At 45.2% G+C, this 19,731-nt stretch overlaps 1 protein-coding gene across 3 annotated transcripts in view; it reads right to left on the bottom strand.

The window, feature by feature from the left end:
- SMG6 (SMG6 nonsense mediated mRNA decay factor) overlaps nt 1-19,731 on the bottom strand; it is a 241,390-nt gene that overhangs the window by 112,976 nt on the left and 108,683 nt on the right. For all 3 annotated transcript variants that reach the window (XM_017541629.2, XM_017541631.2, XM_017541630.2), the window contains exons 11-12: nt 6,419-6,535; nt 3,970-4,138 (exon numbers count right to left, since the gene is read on the bottom strand). In XM_017541629.2, coding sequence (XP_017397118.1) covers nt 3,970-4,138; nt 6,419-6,535 — 286 coding nt within the window. The remainder of the gene's footprint in view (nt 1-3,969; nt 4,139-6,418; nt 6,536-19,731) is intronic.

The raw sequence follows: 19,731 nt of genomic DNA, 5'->3' as shown, positions 1-19,731 counted from the left end.
AAAGCAAAGGGGACTTCCTCTTTGTCGGAAATATAGGCTCTGTGGTCACCTTACCTTAGGATCAGAGAAATTTATCTTTGTAAAGAGCAAACGCAGGCAAATAGCAATGAAAGCATGCCAAGAAGGGGCACTGAACAGCCACCATTTCCTTCCTACTCCCTTGGGAGCATTTCTAAACCCTTCAAATGAAGAGCAGCAACAAGGACTTTACAAGCGTCAGGGGATTATAGTTTTGACATCTACAGAACCATTGGGGTGTGTTATTTTCTATGACCTTAAAAGAATAGCCTCTTCAAAATGTAAGATTGGCGGGCCTAAGATAAAGTTTGAAACCCACAGAGCCACCATACCTTGCCAATCTCTCAACCAGAGTATCAGTGAGTATTAGGAAGCTATACGAGAATATGGCAAACAAAAGAAGGGAGGTGAAGTCTTATTCCACTTTTCCAGTCCTCTGATCTGAAGGGTATGTGGTAGGACTACCCTCAGTGGCAGTCAGGCCAGGTTTGCTCTGTTGAAGGGCAAACAGTCCTTAAACAGCCATGCTTAGGGGTCAGGCACCAGGATAGCAAAGCCTCTCTTTCAAGCTTAAACTTGCATTCCAGAGATAACCAGCTGCTGATCCTAACTGCAGAGAGAGGGAGAGAGAGAGAGCACGGAAGGAGACTTTTTTCTCTATTACACTGATTTCTCTAGCCCAGACTGGCTTCACGAGAAAGTAAGTGGTATCCACAGCTATAGTAACGTATTTACTGGGCAATTAAACTCAATACATTATTTGGTCAGATTTGCTCTCCTTGTGAAGAAGTCTGAAAAGACTAAGCAAGTATGACTCAAGTGTCCCAACCCCCTCTGCCTTTCTGTAGCCCAGAATGCGAAGCCCAGCCGGGGATGGCTGTAGCTTGGACCACGTGCCTGGCTGTAGATTGAGCCCTTGCCCAAAGATGGGCAGCAGCTCACAGCGCCGGCAACGGGCCATTTGTTGCAGCATCCAAAGAGAAAACAGACTCAGCATCTCAAGCAAATGAGGCCCAGCACTTCCTGTGTGAGCTTTCCATTTCCTCAGCCAAACAAAAGCCAAAAGGGAGTGAGAGAGGGAGGAGGGATGAAGTGAGACATGCTGCGTGAGAGAGCCCAGGATATGGGTAAACAGGGGCTATGTGAATCCTGTCTGAGGGACCTGTGCTTGTAAGGAGGTGACCCAGGGAAGGCCCAGGCTCCAGGGACAGATGGCCTGCCTCCCGACCTGAGAGGAAAGAAGGGACACTCAGTGACCCCTGCGCATGTTCAGAAGCAGTAGCTTAGATACTTGGAGAACTGAGTCCTTTCTTGGTATTTTCTTTTCAAAACTGCAAATTGCCTAGTCCTCACTACAGATGAGTAGCCTGAAAAGTCTGAGGCTGTACAGGCCTCAGAAACAGCTGTCCCCTAGCCGGCAGATCCAGAGTTCCATTGTGTGGCCCCAGCTGCACAGCTTGGGGCTCCAAGGCCTCAGCCTGGAGTGCATTTTGGAAACCTAAGAGGCCCACAGATAGGACACAGACAACAGTCCGATGCTGTGAGCACCATTCACACAGTTACAGAGCTAGAGGTGGGGAGGGCATGAGGAGACTGAGGTTAATAACAGTCCAGGGGTGCATCTTAAGGTGAGGACAGCACAAACATTTAGAAGAAAGGTGGAGGAGTCAGACTACACAGTCCACACAGAAACAGCTGCCCAGAAATATATGCTTTAGCCTTCCCTCTGTAGGTCACCCATGAGTCCGGGAGACTGACATGGCTGGTCCCCAAGCCAAGACAAGCTCCCTTCTCTACTCCCCAAAAGTGCCCTCCGCAGTAGCCAGGGTCTCCACAATCAATCCTCCAGTATTATTTCTCTCCAGAAAAGAAGACTGGAGATAAATCATGAGGTACTGGGTAAGGATTCTTGTTCTAACACACACATAAATGCTTAACACAGAGCATGAAGGGGCTTTGGGTACATAGCAGCAGCTGAAGACCACAACTCAGAGGATGTGGGGCAGGGAAAGAAAAGGAAGAGGGAAAGAGAAATGGGGGGGCAGGGGTGAAATAGAGAAAGACAGAGACACTAAGAAAGAGTAGAGATAAGAAGAAAGAGAGGCCCAGCACTGTGGGAGTCCGAGAAAGCCAGACTGCTTAGGCCCAGGAGATGAAGACCAATCTGGGCAACATAGCAAAGCCCTGTCTCTATTAAAAAAAAAATACAAAAAAATTAGCCAGGCGTGGTGGTGTATGCCTGTAGTCCCAGTTACGTGGGAGACTGAGGTGGGAGAATCACCTGAGCGCAGAAAGTTGAGGCTACAGTGAGCTGTGATTGCGCCACTGCACTCCAACATGGGTGACAGAATGAGACCTTGTGAAAGGAAGGCAGGAAGGGAGGGAGAAAGGAAAAAGAAAGAGGAAAAAAAGGGAAGGAAGGAAGGGAGGGAGGGAGAGAGGGAAAGAAGGAGGGAGGGAGGGAAGGAAGGGAAAGGAGGGAGGGGAAATTAAAGGGAACAGGAGGGAGAGATGAACAGTCAACAGGGCTGAACAGATGGAGCCTACACGTACATACATGAAGATACTATTGTACAAACATGAACACACACAGTGACGCTAACACAAAGAAGAATGTGACACATGGAGAATGGACAGAGATCAGAATCAGGAAGCTTCTTCTGTAATGAGCTGGACTGCAAATATTCTAGGCAGTGTGAACCATACAGCCTGTGGCAACTATTCCACTCTGCTCTGTAGTGTGAAATCAGCCACAGACACAGTGTAAACAAATAAGCATGGTTATATTCCAGTCAACTTTATGGACACTAAAATCTAACTTTTACACAATTTTAATGAGTCATGAAATAGTACTTGTTTGATTTTTTTAAACCATTTAAAAATATAAACCATTATTAGCTTGTGGGGCATGGTATGCTGACCCGATGTAGGCGCACACGCGCGCGCGCACACACACACACACCCCTACCCACCCACCCCAGATATAGACGACAGCAGGGGCAAAAAGAAAGGCAGAGGCAGGCAGGCAGAAACAGGCCAGGACAGACAGGCAGGTAGGTAGGTAAAAAGCAAGGCAGGCACATACAGGCAGACCCACATGCACAGAAATCCCCCCCAACAGAGAGACCCAGACTGGCATACAGAGACATAGTTATACGCAAATATGGACACAAACACAGACATCCAGGAACATATAATCACAGACACAGACATGGATGGGACCAAAGCAGACACAGACTGACACGGATCCAGAATCAGCACAGACACAGACTGATTTATTGGTCGCACATGGTGGTCACACATAATCCCAGCACTTTTAGAGGCAGAGGAGGGCAGATCACTGGAGGTCAGGAGTTTGAGACCAGCCTGACCAACATGGTGAAACCCCATCTCTACTAAAAACATAAAAATGAGCCAGACATGGTGGTGCATGCCTACAATCCCAGCTGAGGTGGGAGGCTGAGGTGGGAGGATTGCTTGAACTCCAGAGGCGGAGGTTGCAGTGAGCCAAGGTCATGCCACTGCACTCCAAGCTGGGCGAGAGAGTGTGACTTTGTCTCAAAAAAAAATAAAAAAGATGCATAGAAAAACTAATAGAGAAAGAAACAGACACAAAGTCTCATACACACACACCCCCACACACAAGTCCAGCTTCCAGAGGCAGCTGCAGAGATGGTGAGTGAGAATGAGGGAGCCAGAGCAGGAACAAATAACTACATGGAGAGTGACAGGACAAAGAGAGTGTGAGGGGAGGGGGAAGCCTACAGAACAGGAAAAAATCACCTAAAACATCAGAGGACAGGGAAAGTATTCAAAAAAAGTTCAAATAAAGAAGGAACAGAGAAGCAAGCAGGCTGTGGGCAGAAACAGAGAGCAGGGTGAAGAGGAGAGCTGCAGGAACACGGGCAGGTCCAGGCCAGTGGTGCCGAAGCAATGGGCAGGTCAACTCACTGCGAGGGCAGGTCCAGGGATGTGGGAGGAGGATTCCAGGTGTCCGGGTAGCCGAGCATCCAGTCTGACCAGACTTTCACACTGGGGAGCAGCTCCTTCAGGTCCGGGACGAAGGAAGACACCTTGATGTCGTCTTGGTCATCCTGGTCCTCAGAAGAGGACAGCTGAGCTGCAGAAGCAAAGGGTGAGAACTGGGCCTATGTGCTGTAGCCCCCGAGTGAGGCCTGGGGCGCTGGGATGGCAGCAAGCTCTTAGGGAAGGGAGACCAAGTCCACAGGAAACCTGGGCCCAGAAGCGAGGACCAGCTCCAGCACCTAAGAGGATTCTGAAAAGCAGGACAAAGAGAGAACCAGTGTACTGGGTCTGCCCCTGCACACAACTGCTTTGACTTCACCTGCGGCTTGGCTGAAGCCTCTACTCTGGCCTCTAACCCACCCTTCCAGCTTTCCTTCAGCACAGTACCAAGATGTCACCAGAGTTCTCGCCAAAACTGCATAAACTGAATGTAATCATAAGGAAACATCAGAGAAACCCAAAACTGTGGGACACTGTGCAAATGATTTATATTCTTCAAAAATGGCAAGGCCATGTAGGACAAAGAAAGATTGAAAAACCACCCCAAATTAAAGGACACTAAAGAGACACGGTGACACCTAAATGCAATGTGTGCTCCTGCACTGGATCCTAGAGCAGAAAAAAGCTTTTCCCCCCTTGCTATAAAGGAATTAGGGCAATTGGCACAAACTAAATAAGGTCTGTAGATTCAATCATAATCCTGTATCAATGCTGACTTCCAATTTTGAGAATGGTTATTAAGAGAATATCTTTATTATTAGGAATGTGAAGTCAAAGTATTTGGGGGTAAAGGGCCACCAACTCTGTAACTTAAAATCCAATGGTTCAGAAGAAAAAGAATAATAACTTTAAGTATGTGTGCATGGAAAGAAGAACTAAGGCCACATGGTAAAATGGAAACTGGGGAATCCGAGTGAAGGGTATATAAGATTCTTTGCACTATTCTTGCTACTGTTCTGTAAATCTGAAGTAATTTCAAAATAAAAAAGTTGTCCTTCTGTCTTTAAAAAAAAGGGCAGCCTCCGAAGCTGGGGACATTCACAGAGCTGGTGTGGCATGGGGTGATAGTGGCATCTCATTAAGTCACTAATATTGATCTAGGAGCTAAAAAGGCAGTTGTTAACCTTCAGCCCTTCCTTATACTACCACAGCAATCAGGCTTAGATGTCTAAGGGCAGCCTTAAAGGATATGGGATACTGTCTCAACCTAAGGGCTATAAACAGCACCTGCTCTTTCTGGTCCACAGTAGTGACAGAACTCACCAAGTGCCACACAAAAAGAAACACAGAGATAAACGGGAAAAACGCAACATCAGTAATGGAAACTAAATTTTCTGGTTTCCTAAAGATGCGGAAACAGGCAGCAGCTCATAGGTACGGTGAAAATCCCAACTACTCATATCCTTTGCCCACTTTTGAATGGGCTTGTTAGTTTTTTTCTTGTAAATCTGTTTTAGTTCTTTGTAAATTCTGGATATCAGCCCTTTGTCAGATGGGTAAACTGCAAAATTTTTTTCCCATTCTGTTGGTTGCCGATTCACTCTAATGACTGTTTCTTTTGCTGTGCAGAAGCTGTGGAGTTTGATTAGGTCCCATTTGTCTATTTTGGCTTTTGCTGTCAATGCTTTTGGTGTTTTGGTCATGAAGTCCTTGCCTACACCTATGTCCTGAATGGTTTTGCCTAGATTTTCTTCTAGGGTTTTTATGGTGTTAGGTCTTATGTTTAAGTCTTTAATCCATCTGGAGTTAATTTTAGTGTAAGGTGTCAGGAAGGGGTCCAGTTTCTGCTTTCTGCACATGGTTAGCCAGCTTTCCCAACACCATTTATTGAACAGGGAATCCTTTCCCCATTGCTTGTTTTTGTCTGGTTTGTCAAAGATCAAATGGTTGTAGATATGTTGTGTTGCCTCCGAGACCTCTGTTCTGTTCCATTGGTCTATATCTCTGTTTTGCTACCAGTACCATGCTGTTTTGATTACTGTAGCCTTGTAGTATAGTTTGAAGTCCGGTAGTGTGAGGGACGGTGGGGGGTGGGGAGCTGGGGAGAGATAGCAAGGGGAGTGATGCCAGATGTAGGTGATGGGGAGGAAGGCAGCAAATCACACTGCCACGTGTGTACCTATGCAACAATTTTGCATGTTCTTCACATGTACCCCAAAACCTAAAATGCAATAAAATAAATAAATGGGGGGAAAAAAATCCTAACTACTAAAAGGAGAAAAGAGTTCTCCAAAAAGGAGGAGAGGGCATGTTGTAAGAGGAAGAATGGGCTATAGGGAGAACACACCGAGAAAGCAGTAGGGCCTGGTGAAGTCTGTCTGGACAAGGCCAGGCAGCTGGAAAACCCAGCAGGCAGGGAGCTCCTCCTGCTTACCTTTGGCAGACTCCTTAAGTAAGTGGGTACAGCGCCGGACCAGTAGAGAAAACATGGCCAAGCCCAGAGCTGCAGCTTGTTCCTGGATCACAGAGCGGCACTCCTCCGAGAAGCAGTCTGAGGAGAGGCAAATGAAACTCTCAGCACCCCAGGGGACAAGGGCTACTTTTCCCTTCCTTACAAGACACACATCACTGGCCAAGTTACCGAGTTCCTTTTCCTTACTGAAGACTGGGGCTGTTCCCCCTCTCGGAGTGGTCACACGTGAAGCATTGACCATGAGGTCTGGCATAGGGTATGTGTTTGATAAGATTATAAGGGTCACCAGTGTCAATTCCACATCCCTTCTATAGGAACACTTGCCTCAGGAGGGGCAGTTTCAGCTGGAGCTGCACCGTCTCTGACTTTAGCTGCTTACTGATAATGTAAAGCTATGGTAACAAGAACTCAGATTTAATTAACTTTCAGTCTGTTGACCGTATAACAAGAGCACAGTCTTCAATTAAGATTGGAAAAATACACATTTAAAAACGATCCTCTTGAATCACCAACCTTTGTTCCATCCTTACTTCCTCTATGTCCCACCTCCTAAGAAAACACACAAGATACAAATAACCTATTCTCATGGAATGAGTTAATTTTATGCAGAATAGTCTTGGCACATAATAAGCACTTAATCAGTGTTAGTTTTTGTTTTCACAAATTCCATCCCCTTACTGCTAAAAAATAAATCTGGCTCTCAATACCAGTACCCTCTTTCCGTTACTTTTTCAGCCTGGTTAACTAACTTCCTTCTGGCTGCAGGTCACCGAAAGGAGCCAACTTTTTGGTAGGCAGAATTACTCTTTGGTGGGAGCTATGTGACGTACTCCCAAAAACCTACCTGTCCCTACTCTTCATCGGCGGCCTTCCTCGAAAGCCACGTCATCTGAGCTTGAGAGGAGCTGGTGACACACAGAAGGCAGCAGTCCAACACGCAGCCTCCGAGGAGGAGACACCACATACCCACAGGAGACAGAATCAGGGGCCAGGCTCACTAGCTCTGGCAGCAGCTAATCTGTTAATTCCCTCTCTAATACAGGAGAACTCTCAGAATCTCCAAGCGTTAAAAGGATAATTAGCAACATGTCTGATCTCTGTCCCTGCCTGTATTTTAAACTCAATAGCCAAGGGGAGCCCTCTCACCAGTTCACTAGTCTTGTAAATGGGGCCCAACTGAAGTTGTTACTCCAGGAGATGTAACCCAACCCGTATGATTCCTTACCGTCTTTACCCAGGAGCAAGCATGATTGGGGTACACAAAGCCAGCCCCAAACCACTTTTGAAAGTACTGGCGTAAGAAGGAGCAGGCTGCTGCTCAGAATGGCCCAACATACGAATAGCATCAGTGTAGCAACTGTTTTATTGCAGCTTTCCCACCATCCTTCCAGATGCCGACTGGTCCCGAATGTCACCCTCTAACTTGCCAACTCAACTGTGGCAGGCAGTTAAGGAAGTGGTAACAATCCACATGATTAGAATAGGTCACCACTCTTATTCCTGTCCTGTTAAGGCCCTAAACCTATGTTACAAAGAAAACAAGATCCAAGAGCCAAGAAGAGGGAGGATGGCAAGCAGGAAAGGGGAAGACATGTAAGTTGTCGAGAAAAGTTACCAGCTTCTCCCCTTCACCCTCCCCACAGGCAGCAGCACTGTCAGTGCTGCCCGGCTCAGTCCAGGCCACTGCCACGCCCAGACGACATCCCGCCTCTAACTAGCAACAGAGCTCGGAAGGAGTGAGTCCAGAACAGAGGGAGCTGGAAGACGACAGTGGAGCCCACAGCCTGGCAGCTGACACTCTGAGTAAAACATTAGTGCCCCTCATCAACTGCGCAGAAGTTACCTGTACTCAGAAGGCTAGCAGGGATGGAGGGGGATGTCCTGGCTCCAAGAGACTGGGATTTCATGAAGCACAAGGCTACAATAAGACACTCTCATTAGCCTGGACTAGGAGAAGACAGGGGAGATTTCTTTCACCAAGCCTATTTCTATTTTTATGACAAATGGCAATCTCAGGCTAGACTGTGTCTCAGAGCTCAAGGTGGGGAACTAGGGCTCAAAGGGGAGAATGAACTGCTTAAGAACAATGGGATCTGTGGTCCTTGTAGACTTCAGGTGGGGTCCTTTTTTAAAGGCTCCTGCAGTAAGGTCTGGAGACCAGGCAAGGTAGCAACAAATGGAGTCTCTTTGGTACAGATCTGAAAGCACTCAGCCACCTCCCAGGGTAGCAGCTAGAAGGCAGCTTCATGACTGCTCTGTCCTTGGTGACAGTTATGTCACCTTGACTCCCCCACCCCCCAGCCCCCTCCTGAAGAAAGGTTTGATAATACTGCCTGCTTATGTGTCTGGTCCATCTGATGTGGGGTATTAACCAGTAAGCTGCTCTGCCGTAATCAAGCAGGTGGAGATTTTACAAACAATTGAGGGGTCAGCATGTCTGAGTGCTGGTCAGATCTCTGACTGGCCATGTTATCTGGAGTACCTCCTGGAAGGCCTGTCCCTCTCCATGGCTAAGTGGTACCTCAAGCACATACTGAGCATGTAGAATGTGCTAGACTCTGTACAAGGTATCACGGAGCATAGAGCTACAAATAAAACATGGTATCTGCAAACTTAGGACCTTTTAATAGGGTAAAGAAAACTGTTATTTATCCAAGTAACCATGGCAACTTGGGCCCAGTGCCCCAAGGGCAAAACGCACTAAGTGCATAGTATCTCCATGGGATAGGCTTCCGCGGTGTGGAAACCATCAGACACGACTCCTTGAAAGCATTCGCCATTACACAAGTGGGTGGGAAAACGGCATCCAGGTTCCCAGAGTCCACCCACTTTGGGGCTAGATCTAGGAAACTGGCCCTAGTCTGACAAATGCCCATATATATCCCTAGGGTTGGGCTGGGCCAAGCCAACAAGTGATGTGGGTGGGGGAGGAAAAGGCATTGTTTGCCTTGGTATTTGCCTGGGTTCCTCTGGCTTTGTGTCAGGTAGCAGGAGCATGACATGAGCTGAGGAACTCATTAACATTGTGAAACAGCCTTTCCCCTTCTTTCCAAAAGCAGCCTTGCTCAAGGGTTTAGGGTAATGGTTCTGGCTAAGGAAGTCAGACAGAAATATTTCTTACTAAGAAAGTCACCTGAGGTCTGAACTTGGTTCTGCCCCTTCCCACATGTGGGCAGGTAACCACAGCTCCTATTATTTCTATGGCCAAATACCTGCTCGGACAGAAATATTCTTCTTCCTCCTATATAACAGGGAGACTTTCTCATTTTTCTGAGAACATATTCATGGAAAACATAAACCAACTGTCGTCAAAGTTGCATGAAATCAGGAAATGGAGCGGCCGGGAGAAGGCTGCCATGTGGCCGGATGTTATGTATTTCTAATTAGTGCTATACATCTTTCAACAGCAAGTGTCCTTCTGCTGGGAAACACAACACACTGCCCTTGTTATTGTAACTGTCAGAGAAGTGCTTAAACAGATAATCTCCAGGAAAAGTGATAAACACGTCCCCTCTCCCACCAGTATGTGTGCAATGGTGCTGCCAAAGCAAAGCTGTGCCTGACAGCTCCAGGATGGCAAAGCATCCTCCTGCAGGAAATGGGAGTGAGGCAGGAGGGGTGGAGAGGGAAGAGCAGAGGATGGGAGGCAGGCCCACCTGCCTGGGCCCTCTAAGCTGAGCCAAGGGATGGTGGTTCAGAACCACTGCTTCTAATCAACACCAGGACAGGGTACCATGTTTTTGTCAGGGAGAGATTTGAGGGAAACCAGTGTCAGTGGGATGGAGTTTGGCTGGTCACAGAAAAATCTGGCAGCAATGGAACTATCATAGTTCCCTTTGTGCACACGGCCCGTTTCCTGGCAAGAGCCTAAGGAGAGCAATGAAGAGAAGACACAGGATGGATGAGACCTAAGTCTAGTACTCTGACAGCAGCAGAAGGGATTCAGGGGGCACTGAGCTCCACTAGCCATTCTAGCCCAGAGAACCAACTATCTGCTCGGCTACTTCACTCATAGCTGGAGAAAAATGTAGGCAAGACCACTTACTCACCAATTTCCTCCCCACTGTCTCCTCCCAAAGAAGGGAAACGAATGGTCAGTCACCTCCAAACTAACACCACCTGGAGGCGATTTGTTAGCTCTTATCTTTCCGACAGAAGGCTGCTTTTCTCATGAGTCAGTTACAAGTCAGACACAAGGCTGGCACGATTCCTGAGCAGCCCACCAAAACCTCCTTGTCTACAGGAAGTGGGCAGTGAGAGCATCTTTCAGCTGCTGCTGCTTGAGCCACAGAGTTCCCTGTGGCAGTTGCTAGCCGAAGAGTAGGCAGAGGAAGCAGTCGCTGTATAAGACCAGACAAGAACAAAATCTCAGAGCAAAAGCAGAGATGCCTTTTCATCATTTCATTCCCTGAGGAGCGGAACGAATGAGTCAGCAGAATCAGGCACTAATACACCCAAGCATTATTCATGCACAATGGCAAAACAGAGGCTGACTGAGTATAAAGTCATAACATCTCCCTAAACTGATATAGCCAAGTGACATGGCATGAATATTTGTCCCCACCCAAATCTCATGTCGAATATAATCCACAGTGCTGGAGATGGGGCTGGGTGGGAGGTGTCTGGATCGTGGGAGAGGATTCCTCATGGCTTGGTGCTTATTTGTGGTAGTTAGTGAATTCTTGTGAGATCTGGCCTTTTAAAAGTATGTAGCACTGCACCACTCTTTGTTCATGCTTTCGCCATGTAAAGTGCCTGCTCCCCTTTCACCTTCTGCTGTGATTGTATGTAGCCTTCCTTAGGCCTCCCTAGAAGCCAACATGTTTCCTGTACAGCCTGCAGAACTGTAAGCCAATGAAACCTCTCTTCTTTCTAAATTATACTGTCTTATATATTTGTTTGTAGCAATGCAAGAATGGCCAAATGCACCAAGACAAGACAGAAGAAGGTGGAGGGCAGTGTTTCCTCCCTAGGAGCCCTCATTGTCAGTGTTCCATTCGGATTTCCCAAGATTGTAAAACTGATTTTTTTCTAAAGCTCTTCTGAAAGTAGGGAGATATGGGGGCAAAGGAAATCTCAATCTCCTAACAAAATGACCTCTCCCATTAATTCTGAAAACACTTGAGTGCCCAACTGTGGAGGATATAAAGGAAAGTAGGATTCTGTCTACAAGATGATAATCTAGTAAGGAAGACAGGAAGAATACATACATATTCAAGTAACTCTAATTCAAGACAATGTAAGGAAGATGGAAGTGAGGTGTGTTTCTGTCACCGGAGAGAAAGAAAATCATTTCAGCTAGCATGTATCGAAGAAGGTTTCATGGAAGAGACCTTGATTTTTACTTTTATTTTTGAGACAGATTCTCGCTGTGTCATCCAGATTGGAGTACAGTGGTGCAATCTTGGCTCACAGTAACTTCTGCCTCCTGGGTTCAAGCAATTCCCCCACTCAGCCTCCCAAGTAGCTGGAATTACAGGCACGCAGTTTCACCATGTCGGCCGGGCTGGTCTCAAACTCCTAGCCTCAAGTGATCCACCTGCCTCGGTCTCCGAAAGTGCTGGGATTAGAGGCATGAGTCTCCCAAAGTGCTGGGATTAGAGGCATGAGTCACCATGCTTGGCCGGAAGAGAACATTTCTAAGCTGGGCTGGAAGAGACGAACAGCGATGGAGTTGGTAGATGCAGGAGGGACCACATGTACTGCTTTAGGCATGCAAGCACTGCATGTGAACTTGACTCAACAGTGAGGGAGCACCCACTCAAGTTCTTGAATGAAGCGAAGAGGGAATATTTTATAAAGATTAATCTAGCTAAAGCATTTAGGGCTAATCAGGGTAGCTGGAGAAAGGTAACAATGAGGGAGACCAGTTGGGAAGCTAAGAGAGCATGAGCTTGTTTGAAGCAAGAGAAATTATAGGTAAAGCACTTCATAAAAAATTACTGCAGCAAGAAAATCAAAAGAGGCCAGGCGTGGTGGCTCATGTGTGTAATCTCAGCACTTTGGGATGGTGAGGTGGGCGGACTGCTTGGGAGCCCAGTAGTTCGAGACCAGCCTGAGTAACACGGCGAGACCCTGTCTCTACCAAAAGAAAAAAAAGAAAGAAAAGAAAAATCAAAAGAAGGTGGAGATAATGCTGTTGAGGGGGGAGGTAGGGGTGAAGACTGAGAGGTCAGAGACTCTCACAGATATTCTCGGCAGGTTCCGGAGGATCCTGAAAACTCAAGACTAACGACTCACCAAACAAGACCCAAGAAAGGGGCAGAAACTCAGGACTGCCAAACACCTGGAGGGAGAGAGGTGCATGTGTGTGGAACAGTCCCCAGTCCCCCTCCCTGTTGGCTCTGGGCCAAGTCCTGTGTTTCCAGAACAAAGACACTTCAGGGGGTCAGAAATACTTGAGGAAGACCTAGCAAGAGGAGCCCTGGGAAGTCTGAACTGGCGCTCCCTGTGGAAGCCATTAGATATTCAGCACTTCATTTGTTTCCAGTTCTTGTATGAGTACAGCTCCAGGCTGTGGGGTGAGAGGCTCCTCTCTGACGTAATCAGGAAGCAGCTGCAAAATTAAGGAATCCCTCATGACATCATAAAAAGGGTCGATGGTTTACTGGGGAAAGTATAAAAATTAATTACATATTCCCACATGACACCCTTCCCCTAAATCTGTACACACCTTCTCCCACCTCCACACATTCTCATCAACAACATCCAGAAGCCACCTCAATGGACAGGGTACAAAAGGGCAAACAAAACCCAGAGAAGGTTCTCTGATGCATGCACACTGTCTGCCCATCTATTTGGAACTTAACAGCAATATCTCGTTCTGGAATTTTTACACATACAGTATGTTTCCGCAACAGAATTATAAGCCCCTTGAGGGCAAGAGCTATGTCAAGACTTCACATCCTTGAAAATTAGCACCATAAAGAGGTTCAAGAGGCTCATAATAGTAGGCACACTTGCCTCTCTCACTTGTGGATCTAACCAGGAATGACATGATTCCACTGTGGCCAGACATCATAACTAAGGTATTCTGAGACCTATGTGAGGCAAAGAATACTTACATGCATTATCTCAAAGCTTGACAACAGGTTTTTAATTATTATTCTCCTTTTTCACATCTGAGGAAACAGGCTCAGGGAGGCTGAATGATCTGCCCAATAACACAGGCTAGTAAGTGCCAGAGCTGGGATCTGAATCCAGTTCTGTCTGCTCTCATGGCCACATTGTTTGCATATCTGATTTTCAAATCCCTGTGACTCCAGCTTCACACTCCAATTGCTCCTCTCTCCTCTGCTCTGAACATGAAAAGCTCAGACTACTCCAACCACAGTCCTGTAAGCTCTGAGACGACGACCACATGGAAACCAAAATGAAAAACATGACTCATTTACAACAGTACCAAAGAAAATGAAATATGCAGGTATAAGTCTAACAGAACATACAGAAACTCTATGCTAAAAATCTGAAAATGCTGATGAAAATGAAAGACAAAGCAGGGTGTGGTGGCTCACGCCTCTAATCCCAGCACTTTGGGAGCAGATCGCCTGTGGTCAGGAGTTCAAGATCAGCCTGGCCAACATGGTGAAACCCTGTCTCTACTAAAAATACAAAAATTAGCTGGGCGTGGTGGTGTGCGACTGTAATCCCAGCTACTTGGGAGGCTGAGGCAGGAACAGGAAAATCACTTGAACCGGGGGGCGGAGGTTGCAGTGAGCTAAGATCGCATTACTGCACTTCAGCCTGGGCGACAGAAGATGACTCCGTCTCAAAAAAACACCCAGGAAAATCAAAATCAACCTAAAAACTGGGGAGATTTACCATGTTCATTAACTGAAAGACTCAGCATTATAGAGATGTCAGTTAATAGTTTAATGCAATTGCTATCAAAATCTTAGGAGGGTTTTATGTAGATAATAGATCTATAGGCTTAATGCAATTGCTATCAAAAACTCAGGAATGTTTTATGTAGATAAAGACAGGCTTATTCTAAAGCATATCTGGAAAAGCAAAGGATCTAGAATAGTTCCAACAATTTTGAGAAAGAATAACGTGGGATAAATTCTTCCTGATGTTAAGTTAATGAAGAAAGGGGCCGGGCATGGTTCATGTCTATAATTTCAGCAATCTGGGAGACCAAGGCAGGACTGCTTGAGACCAGGAGTTTGAGACTAATGTAAACAACACAGCCAGACCTCATCTCTACTAAAATTAAAAGAAGAGATGGCTTTTCAACAAATGGTACTGAAGCAATTAGACATCCGTATGCAAAAAAATAAAGAAACCAAACCTTGACCTAACTTTCACACTTACACAAAAATTATCTCATAATAGATCAAAGACTATATAAAACATAGGACCATAAAACTCTTAGAAAAAAGTGGAAGAAAATCTTCAGGACCTAGGACTAACAGTTCTAAGACTTAATGCCAAAAGCACAATCCATAAAAGGAAAAACTGATATACTGGATTTCATGAAAATTAAAAACTTTTATACTGCAAAAGACCCTGTAAGAAGATGGAAAGGCAAACGATAGGCTAGGACAATCTATTTGCAAACCACATATCTGCCAAAGAACTAGTATCTAGATTATATATAAAAAACTCTTAAAGCCTGGCCAGGCACAGTGGCTCACGCCTGTAATTACAGCACACTGGGAGGCCAAGGTGGGAGAACTGCTTGAGCCCAGGAGTTTGAGACCAGCCCTGGCAACATAGCAAGATTAACTCTCTAAAAAAAATTTTTTTTTAATTAACTGGATGTGGTAACATTCGCCTGTAGTCCCAGCTACTTGGGTGGCAGAAGTGGGAGGTTCACTTGAGCCTGGAAGATCAAGGCTGCAGTGACCCGTTACAGTGCCACTGCACTCCAGCCTGGGTGACAGAGACCCTGTCTGACAAAAACACATAAAGAAAAACAAACACAAACCAAAAAATAAAAAACCTCTCAAAACTTAACAGTAAGAAAACAACAATACATTTAGAAATGGGCAAAAGACATAAACAGATATTTCAGCAAAGAGGATCTACAAATAGAAAATAAGCACGAGCAAAGATGTTCAATATAATTAGCCATCAGGGAATGGAAATTAAAACTACAATGAGATCTCATTACACATCTATCAGAATGGCTAAAATAAAAAACAGTACCACCACCAAATATTGGTAAGGACGCTGGGAAATCAGATCACATGCACACTGCCGCTGGAATGTAAAGTGGTATAGCTGTTCTGGAAAATAGTTTGGCAGTTTCTTCTAAAATTAAAAATGTACTTATGATATGATCCAGCAATTGAACTCTGCGGCTTTATCCTGGAGAAATGAAAACTTACATTTGGAAAAAAAAACCTATATGTAAATGTTCATAGCAGCTTTATTCATAATAGCCCCAAACCAGAAACAACCCAAATGTCTTTTCATTGGTGAATGGTTAAACAACTGTGGAATATCCATACCAGGGAATACTACTCAGCAATAAAAAGGAATGAACAGCTGATATGCACATACGCTGAACAGACTCCAAGAAATTATGCTTAGTGAAAAGCCAACTTCAAAAGGTTATATGCTGTATGATCCCATTTCTATAATATTCTTGAAAGAATATATTTATAGAGATGGAAAACAGATTAGTGGTTGCCAGGGGTTCATAATGGGGGCTGGAAGGAGGTAGGGATGGTTCTATAAAGCGTAGAGCACGAAGGGGCTTTGAGTGTTGGAAAAGCTCTGCATCTTGATTATGGTAATAGTTACATGAAGCTACATGTGTGATAAAATGACACAGAACCACACACACACAAGTGCAAGACAACTTGTGAAATCTGATTAAAGTCAGTGGCTAGCAATGTCAATTTCACGATAATGAGATATACTAAAGTTATGCAGATACTAAAAATGGGGAAGGAAAGGTGACAGGTGCATAAGACCTCACTGTACATTTTTAAAACAAATTCCTGTGAATCTATCATTATTTCAAAATAAAAAGCTTAAAACAAGTAAACACAACAAAAAAACAAACCCAAATAAAACCCAAAAAGATCTGACACAGCTTTCCAGAAACCTTTACACAGAAAAGGGTTACTCAGTCATTTGGGTGATACTTTCTCAATTAACAGTAGCCGATTACCCTGTCCAGATGCTGGAGCCCCTTGTTATGGTCTGCTGCCTGGCCTGAGCTGGTGGAGATGCCCAATTGTGGCTCCTCACTTGACTTGAACAAGAAACTGTCAGGGGCAACCAAAAGGGAAAATAAAGAAAAAAAAANTACACAGAAAAGGGTTACTCAGTCATTTGGGTGATACTTTCTCAATTAACAGTAGCCGATTACCCTGTCCAGATGCTGGAGCCCCTTGTTATGGTGAACTGCCTGGCCTGAGCTGGTAGTGAGGCCCAATTGTGGCTCCGTACTTGACTTGAACAAAAAACTGTAAAAGGCAACCAAAAAAAAAAAAAAAAAAAAAAAAAAGAACAGGAAGAAGAAGGAAAAGTTCGCTGAAGACAGACCTTCTGTCTAAAGAATAAGGAGTAAAGCAAGAGAACTTCACCATCAAGGCTATGAATCGCCAGCAGTAAATTCCACATCAAGCAGCACAAAGTGAGGGTGATGAGAAAGTGAAGAAAGATGATGAATGACTCGCAGAAACTGAGTGAGCAGTTTAAAAAATGTTCCTGCTTCTCAAAAATAAGGTACATCAAACATGAGTCTGAGTACTGTTTTCTTCATAAATGAAACTACTCAGGCATTTTCACTGTTGGTCTGGATCATCAACCAGATGAATATTAAGGTATTTATTTTTGGCCAGGTGCAGTGACTCATACCTATAATCCCAGCACTTTGGGAGGCTGAGGCAGGAGGATCACTTGAGCCCTGGAGTTTGAGATCAGCCTGGGTAACAGAGTGAGATCCTGCCTTATATTTTAAAAAGCCAAATAAACAAAAAGGCCAGGTACGTGGCTCATGCTTATAATCCCAACACTTTGGGAGGCTGAGGTGGGAGCACCACTTGAGCCCAGGAATTCAAGACCAGCCTGGACAACATAGTTATCAGCCTGGGCAACACAGTGAGACCCTGTCTGAGATCAGGAGGTCGAGGCTGCAGTATTATGGAGTGATCATGTCACTGCACTCCAGCCTGGGTGACAGAGCAAGGCTCTGTCTCAAAAATAAATAAATAAATAGTAAAATATAAAAAATTTAATTTTGACTTATTTTTTATTTATTTATTTTTTGGTAGGCCAGGCGCAGTGGCTCTTGCCTATAATCCCAGCACTTTGGGAGGCTGAGGCAGGTGGATCACTTGAGGCCAGAAATTCGAGACCAGCCTGGGCAAACATGGTGAAACCCCGTCTCTACGAAAAATATAAAAATTAGCCAGGTCTGGTGGCACATGCCTGTAGTACCAGCTACTCAGGAGGCTGAGGCAGGAGAATCTCTTGAATCCGGGAGGTGGGGCTGCAATGAACTGAGATCGTGCCACTGCACTCCAGCCTGGGAGAGAGAGACTCAAAAACAGAGTCTCAAAACAGTCTCGCTCTCTCACCCAGGCTGGAGTGCAGCGGCACAATCTCGGCTCACTGCAACCTTCGCCTCCCAGGTTCAAGCGATTCTCTTGCCTCAGCCTCCTGAGTAGCTGGAATTTGCCAACCACCATGCCTGGCTAATTTTTGTATTTTGTATTTTTAGTAGAGACAGGGTTTCATTATGTTGGTCAGGCTGGTCTAAACTCCTGACCTCAAATGATCCACCCACCTTGGCCTCCCAAAATACTGGGATTACAGGTGAGAGCCATCATGCTTGGTCAAAAAAAAAAAGTTTTTGTAGAGACAGGGTCTTGTTTTATTGCCCAAGCTGGTCTCAGATTCCTGGCCTCAAGTGATCCTCCTGTCTCAGCCTCCCAAAGTGCTAGAATTAGGGGCAAGAGCCATTGCAACTAGCCCGAGATATATACATGCAGACACACACACACAATTTTAATTAATTTATTTATTTATTAATCAGTGAGACAGGCTCTTGCTCTATTTCCCAGGCTGGAATGCAGTGGCACAATCAGAGCTCACTGCAGCCTCAACTTTCCAGGTTCAAGCAATCCTCCCACCTCCTGGTCTCAAACTCCTGAGGTTCAAGTGATCCTCCGGTCTTGGACTCCCAACGTGCTGGGATTACAGTTGTGAACCACCACACCCGGCCCAATATTTATTTTTTAATGGGTAGCATCAATAGCAATACTCTGATAAATAGTCCCTTTTCCAATATATCCGTAAATAAAAATCAAACGTTTTCTAAAAAGTAGGTGATTTCATCAGAATCAAACATGTTTGCTTTTCAAAAGACAAAATGAAAAGGAAAGCTAAAAAAAAATTTCTCACTGGGAGAAAATAATTGTAAAAGATACATCTGACAAAGGACTTAGAACTGAGGTCTATAAAGAACTCTTTCAACTTAGTAAAATAAACAAAAAATTAGGCAAAGATCATCGATGGATGGCAGGTAGGTACATGAAAAGATGCTCAACATTACTAATCAATAGGGAAATGTAGATCAAAATCACACATACAACTGCACACCCAATAGGATGGCTATAATAAAAAATATGGACAAACAATAACAAATGTTGGAGAGGATGTCAAGTAACTGAAATTCTCAGACACTGCTTTAAGAATGTTCAATGAGGCCAGGCGTGGTACCTCACACCTGTAAACCCAGCACTTTGGGAAGCTGAGGTGGGTGGATGGCTTGAGGTTAGAAGTTCGAGACCAGCCTGACCAACATGGTAAAACCCTGTCACTACTAAAAGTAGAAAAAATATCGTGTGTGGTGGCAGGTACTATAATCCCAGCTATGTGGGAGGCTGAAGCAGGAGAATAGCTTGAACCTGGGAGGCGGAGGTTGTAGTGAGCTGAGATCATACCACTGTACTCCAGCCTGGATGACAAAGCCAGACTTCATCTAACAAAAAATAAGAATGTTAAACAACACAACTACTTTGGAAAACAGCTGGGCAGTTATCTTAAAAAGTTAAACACCAGGCCAGGCATAGTGGCTCATGCCTGTAATCTCAGCACTTTGGGAGGCCAGGATAGGTGGATCACTTGAGGCCAGGAGTTCGAGACCAGCCTGCTCAACATGGTGAAACCATGTGCTACTAAAAATACAAAAATTAGCCAGGTGTAGCAGCATGCACCTATAATCCTAGCTACTTGAGAGGTTGAGGCAGCAGGATCACTTGAACCCAGGAGGCGGAGGTTGCAGTGAGCCAAGTTCATGCAGCTGCCCTCCA

This window comes from Cebus imitator, unplaced genomic scaffold (assembly GCF_001604975.1).
Source record: "Cebus imitator isolate Cc_AM_T3 unplaced genomic scaffold, Cebus_imitator-1.0 Scaffold136, whole genome shotgun sequence".
Classification (NCBI taxonomy): domain Eukaryota; kingdom Metazoa; phylum Chordata; class Mammalia; order Primates; family Cebidae; genus Cebus; species Cebus imitator.
Note: the sequence above shows the minus strand (reverse complement) of the source record. Positions and strands in the feature narration are given on the sequence as shown.